The sequence below is a fragment of the Synchiropus splendidus genome, chromosome 17 (genome assembly GCF_027744825.2).
Source record: "Synchiropus splendidus isolate RoL2022-P1 chromosome 17, RoL_Sspl_1.0, whole genome shotgun sequence".
In the NCBI taxonomy this organism is placed as follows: Eukaryota; Metazoa; Chordata; class Actinopteri; order Syngnathiformes; family Callionymidae; genus Synchiropus; species Synchiropus splendidus.
In genome coordinates this window covers 11,855,942-11,872,696 of record NC_071350.1, presented here as the reverse complement: position 1 = coordinate 11,872,696, position 16,755 = coordinate 11,855,942, and the positions used below count along the sequence as shown (strand labels likewise).

The 16,755-nt window shown below is 42.9% G+C and overlaps 2 protein-coding genes across 9 annotated transcripts in view; both read right to left on the bottom strand.

The window, feature by feature from the left end:
- Positions 1–4,520, bottom strand: part of ephb4a (eph receptor B4a) — a 45,317-nt gene extending 40,797 nt beyond the window's left edge. Inside the window, exon 1 of the mRNA XM_053846946.1 lies at positions 3,947–4,520. Within this exon, the coding sequence (XP_053702921.1) occupies positions 3,947–4,025 (79 nt within the window). The 5' untranslated portion in view covers positions 4,026–4,520. The remainder of the gene's footprint in view (positions 1–3,946) is intronic.
- Positions 4,521–11,173: 6,653 nt separating this feature from the next.
- LOC128748965 (disks large homolog 4) overlaps positions 11,174–16,755 on the bottom strand; it is a 65,596-nt gene continuing 60,014 nt past the window's right edge. For 4 of the 8 annotated variants that reach the window (XM_053848099.1, XM_053848095.1, XM_053848096.1 and 1 more), the window contains 3 exons: positions 16,512–16,624; positions 16,346–16,437; positions 11,174–14,218 (listed from right to left, as the gene is read on the bottom strand). In XM_053848099.1, the coding sequence (XP_053704074.1) occupies positions 14,112–14,218; positions 16,346–16,437; positions 16,512–16,624 (312 nt within the window). In that variant the 3' untranslated portion in view covers positions 11,174–14,111. The remainder of the gene's footprint in view (positions 14,219–16,345; positions 16,438–16,511; positions 16,625–16,755) is intronic. The other 4 variants (XM_053848098.1, XM_053848097.1, XM_053848094.1 and 1 more) reach the window with 1 other exon arrangement.

Below are 16,755 nucleotides of genomic sequence, written 5' to 3'. Positions count from 1 at the left end.
ACTTGCACAAGATTGAAAAGGAAGATGGCATTTTTTTGTCTTGGAATCGCAAAAATCGGAGTCCACTGTTGAGCCACATCAATTGGTTGGGATGCTGTACGTTTTAGCAAGTTGTGTTAATGATAAAGAAGCTAGTTGGTGATTCGTTTGCTGAAATTATTCACTGTACGCTTGTTATGATTCACCAAACCCTCATATTATATAATAATTCCTAGCATACATTTTGGCCACATGATGGCACCATAAAAGTCACATGGGCTTCAAGTGACAGAAGCAAGATTTCAAGACCAAATAAAACAGTATAAAACCGGAGCAACTTTTAAATGTAGCCATGAGGGAGGTAAGAAAATATTGATACGCCCAAATATTGCGATATTTGATTCTTGATACTGTACACATTTTCACTGAAATATTGCAATACTTGCCTGCATGATATTGTCTTGATACTATAACTTGTCTATATTGATATGTAATACACAGATACTTGTATATGCTGCTGCATTTCTGACGTGTTTAATATGTTTTCTTTTTTTTACAATGGAGACATTTTTTTGATCAAGAGAGCGTTTCATTCCTCTGTTGGGCTGCGAAATTTCACTGAGAGTCTCATTCGACTGACATCATAACAATAAACTTGTTTTCACACGCGATATTGCACTTTATCCTGCCCACATTTATCATCTGATTTTCCTCCTTAAAATTATGGTTCTTATTACAAAGTATTGCTGAGTTAGCAGTACAAGTAACATCCGACTCACGACGGGAATTGGTTCCGACCAACGCCAAATGCCATTCAAAAAAGCTGACGCGAGGGTTACTATTGTAGTGGTAGATCACTGTGTGAGAGTGAGATGCTGTGCTGCCGTAACTGACGTACGCGTTGCTGGGATGCTATGTGCTGCAGTGCCAGACATTGAATAATAATAAAATATAAAGCATCTGCTGGCTGGAGTCCTAAGTACGGGTGGACGTACGTCGAGCAGGTCAAATGTCGGATGCTACTTGTATATCGCAGTTCATCGTATCGCCACTCCTGTATCGTGATACGTATCGTATCGCAAGATACCTGATATCCACTAACACATCAACGGACTGCAACTTAAAGACAGCTACTGCTTTGTGTTCTTTTGTTTTGGAAGCTACCACGTCGCGCTAATGTAGTTCGGCGACAGCGTTGATAGCAGGTTGGAAATATATAGCAATGCAGATTAAAGGAGTGACAGACTGAGATTTCCTCTTTGTTATCCGGACAGCGCAGCGTTGAATTCCCTCTAAAGCTTGTTATTAATTTCCACTGAAAGTAATTATCAGATCAAGAAGGCTTCTATAGGACAGAAGAGCAATATGCCTGCTGCAGGAGTAAGTGGTGTGTGTAAGTGGCTCATTTATCCTTTATATTTGAAAAAGGAGGAGAGACTTGGCAGCGGCCAGCTTCTTCTGCGTCTCCAAGCTCCCTACTAGGTGGAGATGGTCTGGCAGAGGAGCGAGACACAACCCAAGACATGGCGTTCGCACTTGAAAAAGAGACAGATGTTCCCGCGAGTGTCAACGGGGCGTCACGACCCAGCAGCTCCCTGTCACTTCCCTGTCCTCCACACAGTGTCCCCGCTGTGCCTCTTTACAATCAGCATCTTGTTAGCATCCCTGACAATGGAAGAGCTGAGATGTTCCTTTTAAAAAGTGATTGCATGCAGACGCTTCAGAGGAACCTTTGAATTTTAAAGGTTCTGAAGGGAAATACCTCAATTGTACAGCAGTCATCAAGACACAAAAAAACAAAACTTGTTTTAGTGTGTAGTAAAGGTGAGAAAATATTACTCGATGGCGTGCTACTGTATCCATATTTTAAGTACATCGATATTAAGTGAATAAATAACTGGATATGTTTGTGTTTTTGGGTTGTATTAAGGTGGTATGCAAGGGCCTTCCAAGATAAGAGCAGTGCTTTTTGTAAGACATTTCACTCTACAGTCGAATAATAATGGGAAAAAAAGGCTGTGACTAAACACTTTTTGGATAGTTGACTAGTCTATCCAAGCGATTATGGCGCCTCCTGTTGAGCTTGGACCTCAGAAATTCACCCGAAAAAAGAAAGTGGAAGCCTCACTACTCAATCCAAGATGGCTTCCCCGAATGTAAGCAGAAAGTCGAAGTATTGAATCGACAAAAAACACATTCCGCAAATCTGTTTTTTTAGCTAGAAACGCTGTTTTGAAACTTTAATAGCTCAAAATGTTTTGCTAGGTTTGTTTGGCAAGTGACCCCCTACTGTCCTATGTGGATTGCTCATGGACATGTAGAAATGCCCGATGCGATGCATGAGGTCATGTCTTTACTATGCAGCACTGCAGTGAACACACTAAACCTACGACCTCAGGGCCACGCCGATGTGGCGTCGAAGCTAAAGGCTAACGTGAAACAAGTGGATGCAACTTAGACAACTTTTATTTATATTGAATATTGTGTTTTTTCCTTATAAATAATGGCTCTAGCCAACCAATATTACAATATAAGCTGAACCAATTGGAACCCAAGGAACTGAACAGCGCCATCTGAGGGTCGCCTCTCATTCATACTGGGGTGTAGCATTTTAAATAGCAATAAAAAATACCCTTGAATATAATGAATGTTAGAAAAAGATGAGGACAAAAAATGGTGAAGACGATGAAGAACAGTTCTAAACTTGCCAGTGATCATCATCATCATCATCATCATCATCATCAGCTGTTAGGAAGCCGACCATCTTCACCAGATGGAAACGATAAAATCTGGGATCAATATCGAAAGCGGAGGACAGATCATTTGAGGAAATAAAGCACACGAGTGTTTGTGCGTCCACAGCTGCAGGATTTGGGGCTTCACCACCAGCGGTCAGAGCCAGCCTCAGAGCCGACCCACCAGCTGACAGATTCAAGTTCCTGCCACAGAAGATGTGTAGCCAAGCGTGTTTCTGCTGTTCCTGTTTACAAGCAGAATTGATTGCGACCAAGATCCAGTGGAATTGTTTTATTGTTTCTGCTCTCATTGTTTTCCCGGTAAATTTATTTTCTTAGTGTGTAACGCCAGGGACGGCGGGGGAATTCGATCTGGCTGCTGGCTGCTCAATGTTTCATGTTATGGTGGTGGGTATATAATGGCAATGGAAAACAGGGAACATGCGCTGGGGGGAAATAATGTCTGCGGATCATGAGGATGCAGAATGAAGTCTGCATGCGCCAAATAAAAAGCAGAAAATTCTGATGAGGAATGAGGAGTCAGCTCTGGCAGGAAGGAGAGCGACGGCAAGAAGAAAGAGGAGTATTTTTGAGTCCCAGCGCTGCGGTTCCTCCAGCTTACAGGAACCCAGTTGTGAGCCTTTTGATCCAGGCCCCATTATTTCCTGGGTGTTTTTCAATCAGAGCTTCGGTCAAAAGTTATCACAGTTGCTTTTTCGGGGTGAAATAGGAACAAGAAAGCACATCCAAATAGAAAGCAGGGCGTGTAGTGCATTGAAAGGTGAACGTATCGGTTATTTACTAGCAAATATTTGCAAGTGTACCTGCAGAATGAGATTGGCTTGAGTGTGTTACAGGTATATTTGTCATTAACCAACCCCGGGGGGTCCGTCACATATCATCTTAAACACATCGCAAACTACTCCTTATTCATGGGAATGGAAGTAAAATAAAACAGAGAAATGAGATTTATTTTTCTCTGACATCTGCAGGACCACAAGACATTCCTAAACCAGAGAAGATCGACTACCACGTCTGAAGAATTTGCTCTTCAAGTTGAGGGACAAATCCTCAAAAGGAAATCAAACAGCTGAGACCTTCCCATTCTATCAGTTATTGACCATGACTTCCCTGCTCTACTCCAAGTCTCAGGCAAATGACTAAGCTCCTCGTGTAGTCTGGCCACCAGAAGTGCAACGCCTAATCCAAAAGCCCAAAAAAGAGGGTCTCACCTTCTTCTGCGGAAGCCTGGAAGGTCCACTCCAGGAGGACACACCACAGCAGGACCAAGCTCCTGCGTGCCAGCTCCATGTCGATGTCAAGAGTCAGAAGAACCTTCGATCTTCAGAGATGGTTCCAACTCGCCAGTGGTTCAAGACTCGTGCGCCTCTTCTCAGAACTTTTAATTTACTGAGGAACTTTGTTTCTGTGAGAAAGTCCGGGCTGGAAAGGCAACAGCCGGGGCTGCTGCTGCGACTCCTCCGCCGGCTTCAGTGCGTCGTCACCGGGGGTTCATGCTCCGAACATACCGGTGCTTGATCCGCGCACTAACCAAGCGTGCTACTTGAAATTAAAAATAAAAATAAACGGTGTGGCTCATACCTGCCGGTTCGTTCTCTGCTCACCAAACAAACCCCCCAAAACAAGCTCCAGGCTGCGAGAGGGAGACGTCCACCCAAAGCTGGTGGGTCGAGACGCGTCTTGTCTCCGCTCTATTTCAGACTTGAAGACACCGAGGTGGACGTCTTTCCTGGAGTCGGTCACGCGTCTGCGCATACACGGGATAAAAGTTGGCGCGTGGTCGGAGGCAGCTCAGCCGCGGCTCGCACTGAGGGATTCATCACCGCGTCAAAGCGGCAGCAGCAGCTGGCCCCGCCCCTCCGCCCGTTGCCATAGCAGCAGAGATCAAACCCACGTGATGGGATCGATGAGTTCCGATTTGGCGCGTCTAAATAAAAGCGTGTCTGTCGCGATCAAATACGCGACGAGTCAAGACATTCACGATGTTTTCATTTTGCATATTGACTTGATTATGAATCCTCTTGCGCCTAGTACACGATTACGTATATAATGTGATTAAATGATAACGATGACAAAGTAAAATATTTTAATTAAAGGCGGGTAAATAAATAAATACATTAAAAGAAAGTAAAATACAATGTGTCATGCAATAATGATGATAATCTGTTATTTATTTATTATTTATAATTTTACTTATCCAAAAGTATCGGCAGTATCAACATGACCTCTGTCATGACTTCATTTTTGAAAATGAAAACAGATTTTTCACAACATCATTGTCATTTGCAGAAATAGTGACATGAAATGTGCGAATATGAAGTTCATTTTCCATATTAACTGGTCTATTTGATCCTTGTTTGTTTTAACGGGATACTTCATTGAACTAGCATTAAGACTGTTCTGTTGCAATACTATGTATTTTATTATTAAGCATGTAAAAAAACACACTTTAGAGAAGTTATATATATATATGTGTGTGTCAGAGTATATTAAAGCATAAATAGAATCACTTTTTTCCCCGAGGCAAATCATTTCAGCTTTTATTTTCTAAAATCTACGACAACTTCCGTTCAGTATGTAGGTTTCCGCTAACTTGCCTAGAGTCGAGTCAGCCTTCAAAATAGTGTAACACTCCGGTGTCGCGTCTGCAGGGAGGTGAAGTTCGCGCTGAGGCCGTTTACCGAGGAGGTGAGTGCGGTGACCATCGAAAAGGAGGCCGGTGATAACATGTGACCGCGGTGCTGCGCAGATGAAACACCGAGAAGCGCCTCACCCTGAGATGATGTAACCCCACTTTCTCCGTCCCCTCAGTCTGATGAAATGATATGGATGTTGCATTATTAAACTCTAGTTGCATTACAAATGAGCCACAAGCATTTGCGCCTGGAACTTTGAAACGAACAGTTTCCCTGCTCGCTCCCTGCCGCTCAACACGCAGCACATGTTAATAAGATGCACAACATGACAGAGTCGTGACATCAGAGGAGCAGCATCTTCTGTTTTCATGTTTAATGACTGGCTGTTTTTCCTCCGGAGGAAGTGAAGGGAATCACTTTTCACTTCGACTTAATAAGACAAAATGCAAATTTCAGGTCTAAATGACAAAATGGAAATGCGACATTAGCAATTCAAACGTACTAACAAGGCCAATGTTTGATTTTTGGGGAGGCGAGTCACATGGTCTTGTTTTGATTCTCTCTTTTCTCGCTATTTGCAACGCAGAAATTTGCTCAGTGGGAGATGTGAGTGCTGAACAAACACTTTGATGAGGAGTCTGCGAGAATATTTTATATCACTTCACAACAACAAACAACAATAATCATCATCATCATCGTCTTCATCATCAACAGACACAAGTAGTCAACTTCAGTCGTGCTCTGTGGGAGGAAAGTGGAGTGCTCAGAGGAAAGCAAGTGGAGAAGACAACCATCCTCATCGTGCAACGTAACACAACATAACGTGATGTGAAGCAGCGCAACACAACACTGCAACGTGAAGCAATGCAATGCAACGCAACGCAACATAACAATGCGATGTAACGCAACACAGCAAAACGCAATGCAGCACAATGCAGCGCAACACAGCGCGGCACAACAGCGCGGCGCAACACAACGCAGCGCAACAAAACAGTGCAACGTAGTGCGATACAACACATTGTAGCGTAACAAAACATAATGCAATGCAACGCAGCGAAACGCAACACAACGCAGCGCTATGCAATGTAGCGCACCCAAGTGCAACACAACGCAATGTAGCACAGCGCAACAAAACACAGCGCAACAAAGCACAGCGCACAACGCGACACAATGCAATGTAACTCAACGCCACGCAATGTGACAATAAAAGAGATTACTGGACTTTCGCTTTAAGTTACCACAAGGGCAGCTCAGTCATCTGAAAGCAGAAATGCAGCACCTCCAATAAGGACCCAGTTGGGCAACCTCTGAGGATGCTGCGTGATGTCTCCCCGATGACACCCTCTGAGCATGTCTGACTGGGAGGTGCCGACCCAGGACACACTGAAGACTGGCTCAGGAATGCCTCTGTTTACTGTACGGATGGATGGCTGTCCTTGGGTTGTTTATGGACTGTGGGAGGAAACCGGAGCATCTGGAGGAACCCACCCAAGCACAGCATATACGACAGAAATGAAACAGCTCTCTGACAACTCAAACTTTGGACCTTTTTCAGCGACTCTTAAAGTGAAATGAACCATTGTGGCGCATCACCATAAACATAGGTTCTTTTCTCTGGTTTAACTGGGTCGGTGGAGTCTTGGTGGATTTGACTAAAATATGCAAAGCGGTATAAATTCTCTCAAATGCTGAGTCTCCGTATTCCAGCATGAAACCCTCCTAAGTTTTCAGATCACATGTTATCAGTCACTGGGAAATGAAACTTGGCGCTCGGCTCCTCAGACAACGTCACAGGGGTTTAGCTTCTTCTGCGCTGACTCAGCTCAAAGGTGACACCACGGTGCATGATATTGACTCTGAGGACTCAGGAATCGCATTCAACTCCAAATATTACCAACACAAGACACGTAAAACCCTTGACTTCCCACGGAAAGAATCAGGCGGCAATTTAAGAAATGTGGCTCTGAGCAGCAGGGGGGAGGTTGATCTGCTGTCCCTCAAACCAAAGAAGCCCCTCCCTGCCATGTGAGAATGAAGCATCTGATCCTGCTATTATCCCCGTGATGTTCAGAGCAAAGACCGCCGTGACATCACCCAGCTTCACCAACATGCCACAAGGGGTAAACAAAAGGGTGGAACTCCAGTCATCCCGAGCAGTTTGACGGGTTCCAGCTGGATCTGGGGAGGCGGAGCAGCGAGGAAAGACTGGGACAAAGACTCGGGAGTCAAAAGACACAGCAGGCTGGGATGAATAATGGAGAGCGCAGAAAGAAACTCTGTTTGATCCTCCACTTGCGGCCTAAAGCTGGCATGTTGCAATGAAGGTAACAAATGATGCTGACATCCTCTTTTGTGTAGCCAAAAATCCAGTTTGATGGACGAGACACATCCTGGCGAGGTAATAAGTTTAGCTTCAGCGGGAGAAGGTGAAGTATGGAAGTAGATATATTGATCGTAAATGACTGATGGCGGTGCGGCCCACCGATTATTATGAGAAGACAACACACAAGCTACTCTCCCTGCTGTTACACCGAATCAGGGGGATTGAATCTAAACTGAAAGTGGCGTCAGAAGTGGGATGGTTTTGATGGACAAGAAAATGAAAAACTGCCTCTGAATAACGTCAAAAATAAATAAAAATTGACACTGAGACAGGAGACAAATGGCTCCAACTTTAACAGCTCTTTGTCCCAAAACTATTATGCCTTGATGCTTATTGTTTGATGTGTGCGCTAGCTTAGGTGCTATTTGGTGTCTCACTATATTATTACAGTGTAAAATCTACTGCACATGTCTTGCAGTTCCTTGCAGTTGACCATTTCCGTATGTTGGGCACCATATTTTATTTTAGTTTGGGGTCACCTTATGTGGCTAGCAATGCAAAATAGCAGGAAACGCTAGCTTACTTCCAGTGGCGGTTGTTAGCATCACAGACGACGATTCAAAGGGATGTTTTCTAATATAAATGGTTTAGGAACTTCCAACCGAGACATTGATGGATCGCGTGCTAGCTTTGTGCTAACGTAAGCATGGAGTCTTGAACCATTTTACCTGTTATTTCATGAGCTGAGACTCAAATATCGGTTGAGTTCAATGCCCCTGCTCTAAATCAGTCTCTTCCATCACTCATGATGCCGCTAGGCTTTTTTCAATATACGGTGGAAAACAACATCAAACTACTTTTAAGTGCCGCAGTTTTTCAAAACCTTTGAGAAACGTGACTTTTCGGGGGGAAACGGAGCGCAACGCAACGGCAGCCTAGGGAGGCAGATGGCGAAATAAAAAGAGGACTCATTCAGTGGAGGAAAGTTTGCCGAGGTCCGATCCAACAAACACTCACCAAACACTCGATCCAGCTGTTCGGCACGTCACACTGAAGTGGAGTCTTAGTCCAGATCATCAATCCCAAAAGGCCTATTGCACTTTGGCAGCCGCAGTCTAGAAGTTTTCCTCAGGAGATGGAGACGGGTCATTATACCTTATTATTTAAATATCATGTGGCGGACTAGAGCCAGACTTTCTCCTTTTTTACAGCGAGTCCTGGGCAGACAAGACTCCAGAGGAAAACCAATTTATAATGCTCATTTATGACTTCAATCTGGAGGAAGGAAAGGAGCCACGTCAGAGTGTAGCGCAATAGTGCAGAAACAGTGTCATTATTTGAGGAAAAATCTGTGATTTATGAGAAAATTATGAAGAAAAACTGGGGTATTTTTGAGCACTATTATCCAGAGCTATTAGCTACATTCCTAATGAGAAGGATCTGATCTAAAATGTATGAAATCTCAAGTCATTTCTGGCTCATGTGCGCCGTGTGGACTCCTGTACAGGTCTGGGAGGAAATCTGAGAATCAGAAACACGATGGCTGAAATGCCTCAGGTCAGCAAATACCTGAAATCCCGTGAAGACCGTGATGGATGCTCTGCTCCGTCTCCTGTCGTCCTTATCGTTCCAGGAGTACAAAAAAAAAAAAAAGCCCCTACTTGACCCTGCTGATGAAAAATCTGCAAAACTGCGTGAAGATTCATTTCCATGTAGGTCACACCCCAACAGTGAGGAATTACATAACCATGCTACAGCACTTGCATGTGACGGGATTTTAAGACGAAATGTTTAGTTAATGCTGCTGCAGTTACTGTCACACACACGTACGCGCGCGGTCTGCAGGGACCCACTAAAGCAAGCGGTGGCTTCAGTAACAAAGCACCGGCCGCTCCACATGACAGATTGTGTTTTCATTACTCGACCTTTCGGGCTCTTCTTATGTTTTATGTATGATATCTGCGCTCGCTATTTTGGTGCTGAAATGTTACGAGCGTCACATCGATTGTGTTTGATCTGAAAAAGAGCCGAATATGTCGCTGCGGTTCAGGTGGGAGAGAATAAACCCGAGGTTTGACAATTAAACCCAGTGGAAATGTTCAACAGGTGACGTCGACCTTCAAGAGAGCATTGATGTTTTTTTAATTCATGCAGTGGCTTATTTGATGTGTGTGTGAATCAACATGACAAACGTGTCTCAAACCGTCGGTGTAAAATGGTCCAGGTGTGTGTGAGGTCAGCACTTCATCAGCTTCACTCTTTCACTGTCTGTAGCTTTTTCATTTCATCACCAGATTTAATTCAAGCCACCAAGGGGAAAACTGTGCATGAGCAACTCCTAAAAAGTAGTTTGGAGACCTGTTTATATTTATTTATTTTATTATTTATATTTATTTTCCAGTTGTATGTTTGATGACTGACTCTTACTTTCAGCCAGAGATCAAAGACACGAAAAGCCCTTTTTTAATAGGAACATACCCTTCTAATATTAGTCAGTGATTTTGTTTAAAACCTATTATTATTATTGTTGGATTATATCTACATAATTCGCTTTCATCATATTCAGAGTGCAATGAGTACAATCGGACAGCAGGTGGCAGTTGCATCGCTCAGCCTCTACAACACAGATACACAGAAGAAGAGGAGGCTACGCTGCATAACAGCAACTCTTCCAAACGTAAGCATATTATGGCAATATTTCGACTGTATGTTGCGTTTTATTAAGTCAAAATGTCCGATTTCTGCCTGCTTTAACCAGAACGAGCTACCTGACGGGATGTGTTTTTTGTCCCATTGAAAATCATTGGAAGAATTCTTACTACTTTAGTTGATGCAAACGTTATGAAACTAAATATAAAATTAAGTTCGAAAACCATACAAATACCATACAAAACAGAGTAATTAGCAGTAATAAGGGATATTCACACAAAATATAAACACAAAAATTGTCTTAAATATATTAAATTCTGTTGCTATGCATTAAGTGATGATAATATTTAAAGTGGTTATATGACCACCTGAAAGATATGATCGCGTTTTGGGTCAAATACAACACTTACTGGTCATGTAAGGAACTAAGATCAACTGATTTAAAAAATAGTCGAAAAAATACCAATTTTCAGACAATAAAACTCATTTTACTGCTTAAAGAGCTTCAGATGTTGCAGTGCATTATATGGCTTTTTTTTCAATTTTTAAGTTGAGAACCATAAATATATCAGCAAGTGGTGGAACATGAGATGTTTTGTAAATGTATTTTGGTAGTTATAAATGAGTCAGAGGAGCAGGCGAGTAGCCTTGTCACAAGGTGGAACAGATCCAGTCGAGGTGGAAGAACTTGGCTGGACATTGAGGTGAAAATCTGAAACACCAGCCATGACTCAGACAGCTTTACCAGTGTCGATCAAAGGCAGCGAACCTTTAAAAACAAACACAGGTACAAATATATACTTAAAAAAACAGATGCCAACTCAGTTTTCAGAAAGCATTTTAAATTAATTTTATTATTTTATAGCTAATTTACATCAAGCGCTTCACTGAACTGGAACATTTTAATTTTGCTGGATAATGTCATTTGTTAAATATATTCTTTTTCTGAATCAACTGTAGCTCTGTGATCAGTCTCTTCTGTAAAAATTCATATACTTTATAAGGAATATCACACTTCATGATACGGATGGCTGAGAGAGAGAGAGAGGAGAGAGAGAGAGAGAGATTAATAAAATACATTGATAAAGAAAACAAACAAACAAAAGAAGAAACAGATTATTCCATTCATGTCAGTGGTGTGTTGTTGCTGTGTGAATGTAAATGTCTAGGTGAATGTCTGTTTACACCCAACGTGAATGGTCAAGCAAATTGTCTGTGGCTCCGACGACGTCTCATCGTCTCTGCAGCGTCCAACACGTCCACCATATTTACAGCGCTCCTCACAAATAAAACCGAAATAAAATCTCTCCTTGTGAAACGAACGTAATACAAAAATATACAGACCCGTGACCGAAATAAATAATAAACTCACCGGCTCAGAGAGAGAGTGAGCAAAACAACAATAAATATGAATGACCACGTCAACATTTCCACCTTCACTCGTAGAATTCAGGAACAAAACAAAAAAAAAAATAGAAGTAAATCATGCTCAGAAAACCAACTCAGATCCTGTCGATACCTGGAGCATATAATGCCGTCAGTGCAAGCTTTAGGTGTTTTTCATTTTCGTCATTGCATAACATCAGTATTGCACTACTTCTTCATGTGCGTGTCTCTCTCGTCCACACACACACCGAACAATATTATACATCATAACCACCAGTGGATGGGAGAAAAGAATATTAACTGTCAAGAGTTTTTTTTAAATATATATCTATATATATATATTGCACACTTGCCTGCCACACACACACTAACACACACACATAGCTGACTGGGGCTCACAGCTTAGACTGAGAGTTCAAGTTTTGTAACTTAATCTGAAATACTGTCTCCCCCCCTAGAGCACATGAATATATTTTTATGCTTTTTTTTCTTGGGCAAATTATTGTTTTCACTGAAGAGGTTTTCTGTTAATATTTCTAACTAAGAAATGTTTAATGGTCGTTAAAATTATAAATGCAGATCCCCATTATTATGTAAAAAAAAGAATAAAATAATGAATAAGAAATAAAAATATCAGATTAAATAAAAAGACTGCATTTTGCATTTGCAACTCAGATAAAAAAGAAAAAGTCGTATAAAAGTTTCAGAAAAGGAGAAAATCTGTGCTTTTCAGAAAAAGAAAATGCAATATTTAAAATAAATGCTGCTTTTGCAAATAAACGAAGATTTTTTAAATAAAAAAAAATCACAATATAAATAAACGAAACAACATGATCAATGTTCTATAAAAAAAAAAAAAGAAAAAAACTAAAACTTCCAGTTCCAAAACAAGTCACCCCAACTGGCTCGATTCACACACAGACAGACGAACAGACACACACACAGCTGCATTGTGTTACAACTAAACATCAACACTGTTGTCACCTTTGTCCATTGTAGTCTGATTGACAGCTTCTGCGTTTTGTGTTGGTTTTAGCTCAACAAGAACAATTAAAGTATGTGTAACTTCATCAACTAATATGGACCCAAATAAAAGCATTTGAATTTACAGACTTAGAAATCGTCATAAAAAAGATATATGTATTTCTATATATATTTATATAATTTATATATATATATATATCGGATATTTATTTGTTTAAACTTGAATTTGTGTGGACACAGGAGGGAGAAAGAAGCAGACGGGGAAAGCTGCGCGAATAAAACTGGACCTGTTTCTCCCACACGGAGGAGAATCCACACAAAAATGTGCACAAAAACACACACACTGTGGCTATTTTCACAGCGGCCACAGAAGACGGTTGTGTATCTGCAGTGATTGGTGGTGCGTTGATGCTGTTTGTGCCCAGAGAGATAACATTCACCCTGGGTTCTGACTCGCAGGTCAGGCCCCTCCACTCTGTAGAGAAGTGCAGCAGGTCACAGCTGAGGTCGCAACTCTGTGTGTGTGTGTGTGTGTGTGTGTGTGTTTGTGTGCAGGTGAGTGTGTGTGAGACCATCTCTGATCAGATCTTTCGCCTTCCAACATGAGACATGCTTTGAAAAAAAAAAAAAAAAACACCTCCTTTTTCCGTCTTCTCTCCGTCGTCTTTGAGGATGCATGCACAAATTCCGCGTATGAGCTCGGTTCTCTAAACTTTAAATAGCGCCTCTCACCATGGGTGCTCAGTCTCGGTGGCTCAGAAGTCAGAGCCAAGAGGAGATTCACGAGAAAAAAGCTCCCCCTCCTGGTCAGGTGGGACCTCCTCTGTCGTCCCCACAACTCTCTCTGGATACAAGGCAGAGCTGACAGGAGAAGGAGCAGGTCGGTGATATAAAAAGTCCTTGGAGCACCTCAATCTCTGCCGTCGATGTGCAGAGGCGAGACACTTAAGTGTTGATGGTGAGACCAGCCAAAAACTAAATCTGGCTCCATCTCAGATGAATCTAGACCCAGATGAGGTCACACTTGTCACCAGAATGCACCTGAAATAGTTTACAGTACTCAAACTGATCAGAATGATTGAGATGGTTGTCGATCACCGCCGACTGTAAGTGACTAAAAAAAGCATTCTAATGTCAAGTGTGCACATAGAAGCACTGACGCCTGGTGAACAATAACATCTCAGTCTCTTCAGCTGTCCTTACTTGGGTACCAGAGTCTCTTATTTGGTTGGAACCTCCACGCGTCACTTCTTCTCTGCGGGTTTTCTCTGCCTAAGCACTGACTTTTTTTTGCTGGAGGACAGACAGACAGGCAGGCAGGCAGACAGGCGAGGCTGCTGTGAGGTTGAAGGGTGGTGTCTAGTGGCGGTGAGCGGCGAGCGGTCAGGGGCAGCAGCATCACAGCCTCTCGCGGGTGGGGATCCAAATGTAAGGCCCTGATTGCTCCTCGATGACTGTCTTTACTTTGTGATAGACTTCTTCGAAGCTGTCTCCTTCCACCACAGCTGCCGGGAGAGCAGGGGACAAAAGGAGAGACCGGTCACTGAGGATCAGACTCTCATCGTTGGTGAGGTGAAGTAGACGTTAATATTAGCGGACAGAGATTTGTACACTTTCGTGCACGTCTGTCTCAGTTGTGTGTGTGAGTGTTTGCTTGCGCAATTGCATGTGTGTTCACCAGAGAGTGTGTGTTTGCAACAGGTCCCTTCTTGGGAATATTTGTTCTTGAAAGATGAATGACTGACAGGTAAATATGTGTGCAAATGTTTTTAACAGATCAGTGTGTGGTTGCGTGGATCAGTAAAAAAAAACCTTCCACATTTTCCCTGTTGCACATCACTAAAATGTTGATATTTATAGTGAATAAATTACTTTCAACATCAAAATAAAATACAAAAGAACTGAAATATAGATACATTAATCCAAAATACATTTAAACAAATACACATAAAACAGAAACACAATGAGATTATTTTACAATTTGCATACTGTGAGTGTTTACAAATGATCAACATGTGATACTGTGTATGTATTTGTGTGTTTGCACCAGGTTATTTATTCTCGAAAGATAGATGAGGGTTTCTGACAGGTAAATATGTGATCAGAGTGTAGCTGTGTGTGCGTCCGCATGTGTGTTCACAACACTGTAAGTGCTTATTCACACTGCTAAATGTACTTTGTGACGGCATGTGTGTATCACTTGTCAATATATAGGTGTGAACGAACAACGGTTCTCGTGTGCATGCTTCTCCCCCCTCCATATCACTGAACACTACGCTAAGCTAGTTGACGCAGCGTTATGATCCGCCAGACAGACTTTATATAAACACAACACAAATGTTTCCCGGCGCTTGCTGTTGTCTGAGAAGGAGCGAAAACATTTATATTCTATCGACTGCTGTGATTTGACCTGAATGTGTCACCAAATCCGGCAGAAGGCAGAAGCTTCTGGTTTGAATCGTTCATTTTTGCACCAAACAGGCGCGTTTGTTATCGGAGCTTGCGTTTATCAGTTTGGCGTTCAGTCCGTCACCTTCCAATAGCAACTGTCGTCTAGTGACTTTTGTGTCCCTTGTTGATGCAATAGGCTTTCAATTGAAGCACATTGCCTCATGTACGTGCATCATGTAACAGAAAGACAGTGGTTGGGGTTAGGGCCATGGGATGGTGCTCCTTCTACTCAGTAAGAGGGACAGCCACATGACATCTGAGCAGTACCCCCACATCCCAATCTCCCATCGAGGGAAGTCACATGGGAAGGGAAAATAATAGTGATACGGAGCTGCTCTCACAACAAGTTGAACACTGTGAGAGAGGTTACTGATGATCGAGAAGGTTTTAATCACTGAAGTACAGATCCAGACATCAGAGATGATCAATGAATAAATAGTCTGGTGGTCTTCAAGTCACGGACAGCTGCGCTGCGCTCCTCCCCAGCACCAGTCTCCTGCTGCTCCCGACTGCAACCCTCAGTGTTCAGGGAGTTTACAAAGTTGCACTTGATCCTCTACTGCCCGGCATCTATCATGTCTTTGTGGAGTCGCGCACGAGGCGAGAAGCTCACCCCCTGTGGAGAGTTTCCCAAGACAAGGTGCAGCTTTCCAGCCAGGATCAAGTCCGCGGCCAAAACCCAATTCGCTTGTGTTCACGTCGGACTTTTGAGCCAAACGCACTTTGTCTCGAGACAGCGCCTCACATCTTTTAGTCACATTAAAGCCCTCAACATGCAATGTTTTCGCCTGCGTGCCCAAAGTTCCGACACCACTGCTGGTCTCAGCGGCTGCTTCTCGATACCAGACCTCCAGGAGATCGACTCTGTTGACAGAGCTGTGGACACGCGGGCGAAAACTGCGTATTTTGAGTGCTTCAAGGATAAATAAAAAGCCTCTGATTTCATCGATTTCATCGCCTCGGATTTAATCTGATTTCAGCCTGTAAAAATTCATATATTCGCCGTGCTGTTTTATAAGCTGCAGGGCTCAGACTGCAAGAAAAAAGTAGCGGCTTATAGTCCGGAAATTACGGTAAATAAAATTATGTGACAGCAACTTTGGCCTCTGCCTCTTCCAGTATCTACTTTCACTCATGTTAAAAGCAGTGTTGTCTGGACTCAAGACACATCTCTGGCTTACCTGAGAAGCACTCTATGAAGTCCTGTTCTAGCTTAAGAGCTCGGTCCAGTCCTTTTCTGGCCTGCTCCTCCGTCAGCCGAGTGTTAATCTCTCTGTTGAAGAACGAGCCTCGATCAGGTCACACGTATTGAACCGACATATGATCAGAATGAAGAGTGACACCTACAGAACATTCTCCAGTGACTTGGGCCGGACGAAGACGGCGATGGGATGAAGCTGAGCGGCCTGTAGCCGGCGCACAGCGTTCGCCGATACGTCCAGGATGCAGTGTTTCCCCTGCTGCTCACATGAAGGGGATGGTGGGGGGTCATTAAACTTTGAAGGCGGCCAATTAATGGTGCAAACACTCATAAAAGGCTGCGGCTAATTGCGCTCATAAATCAAAGATCAGGGCCGTAAAAACATCAATA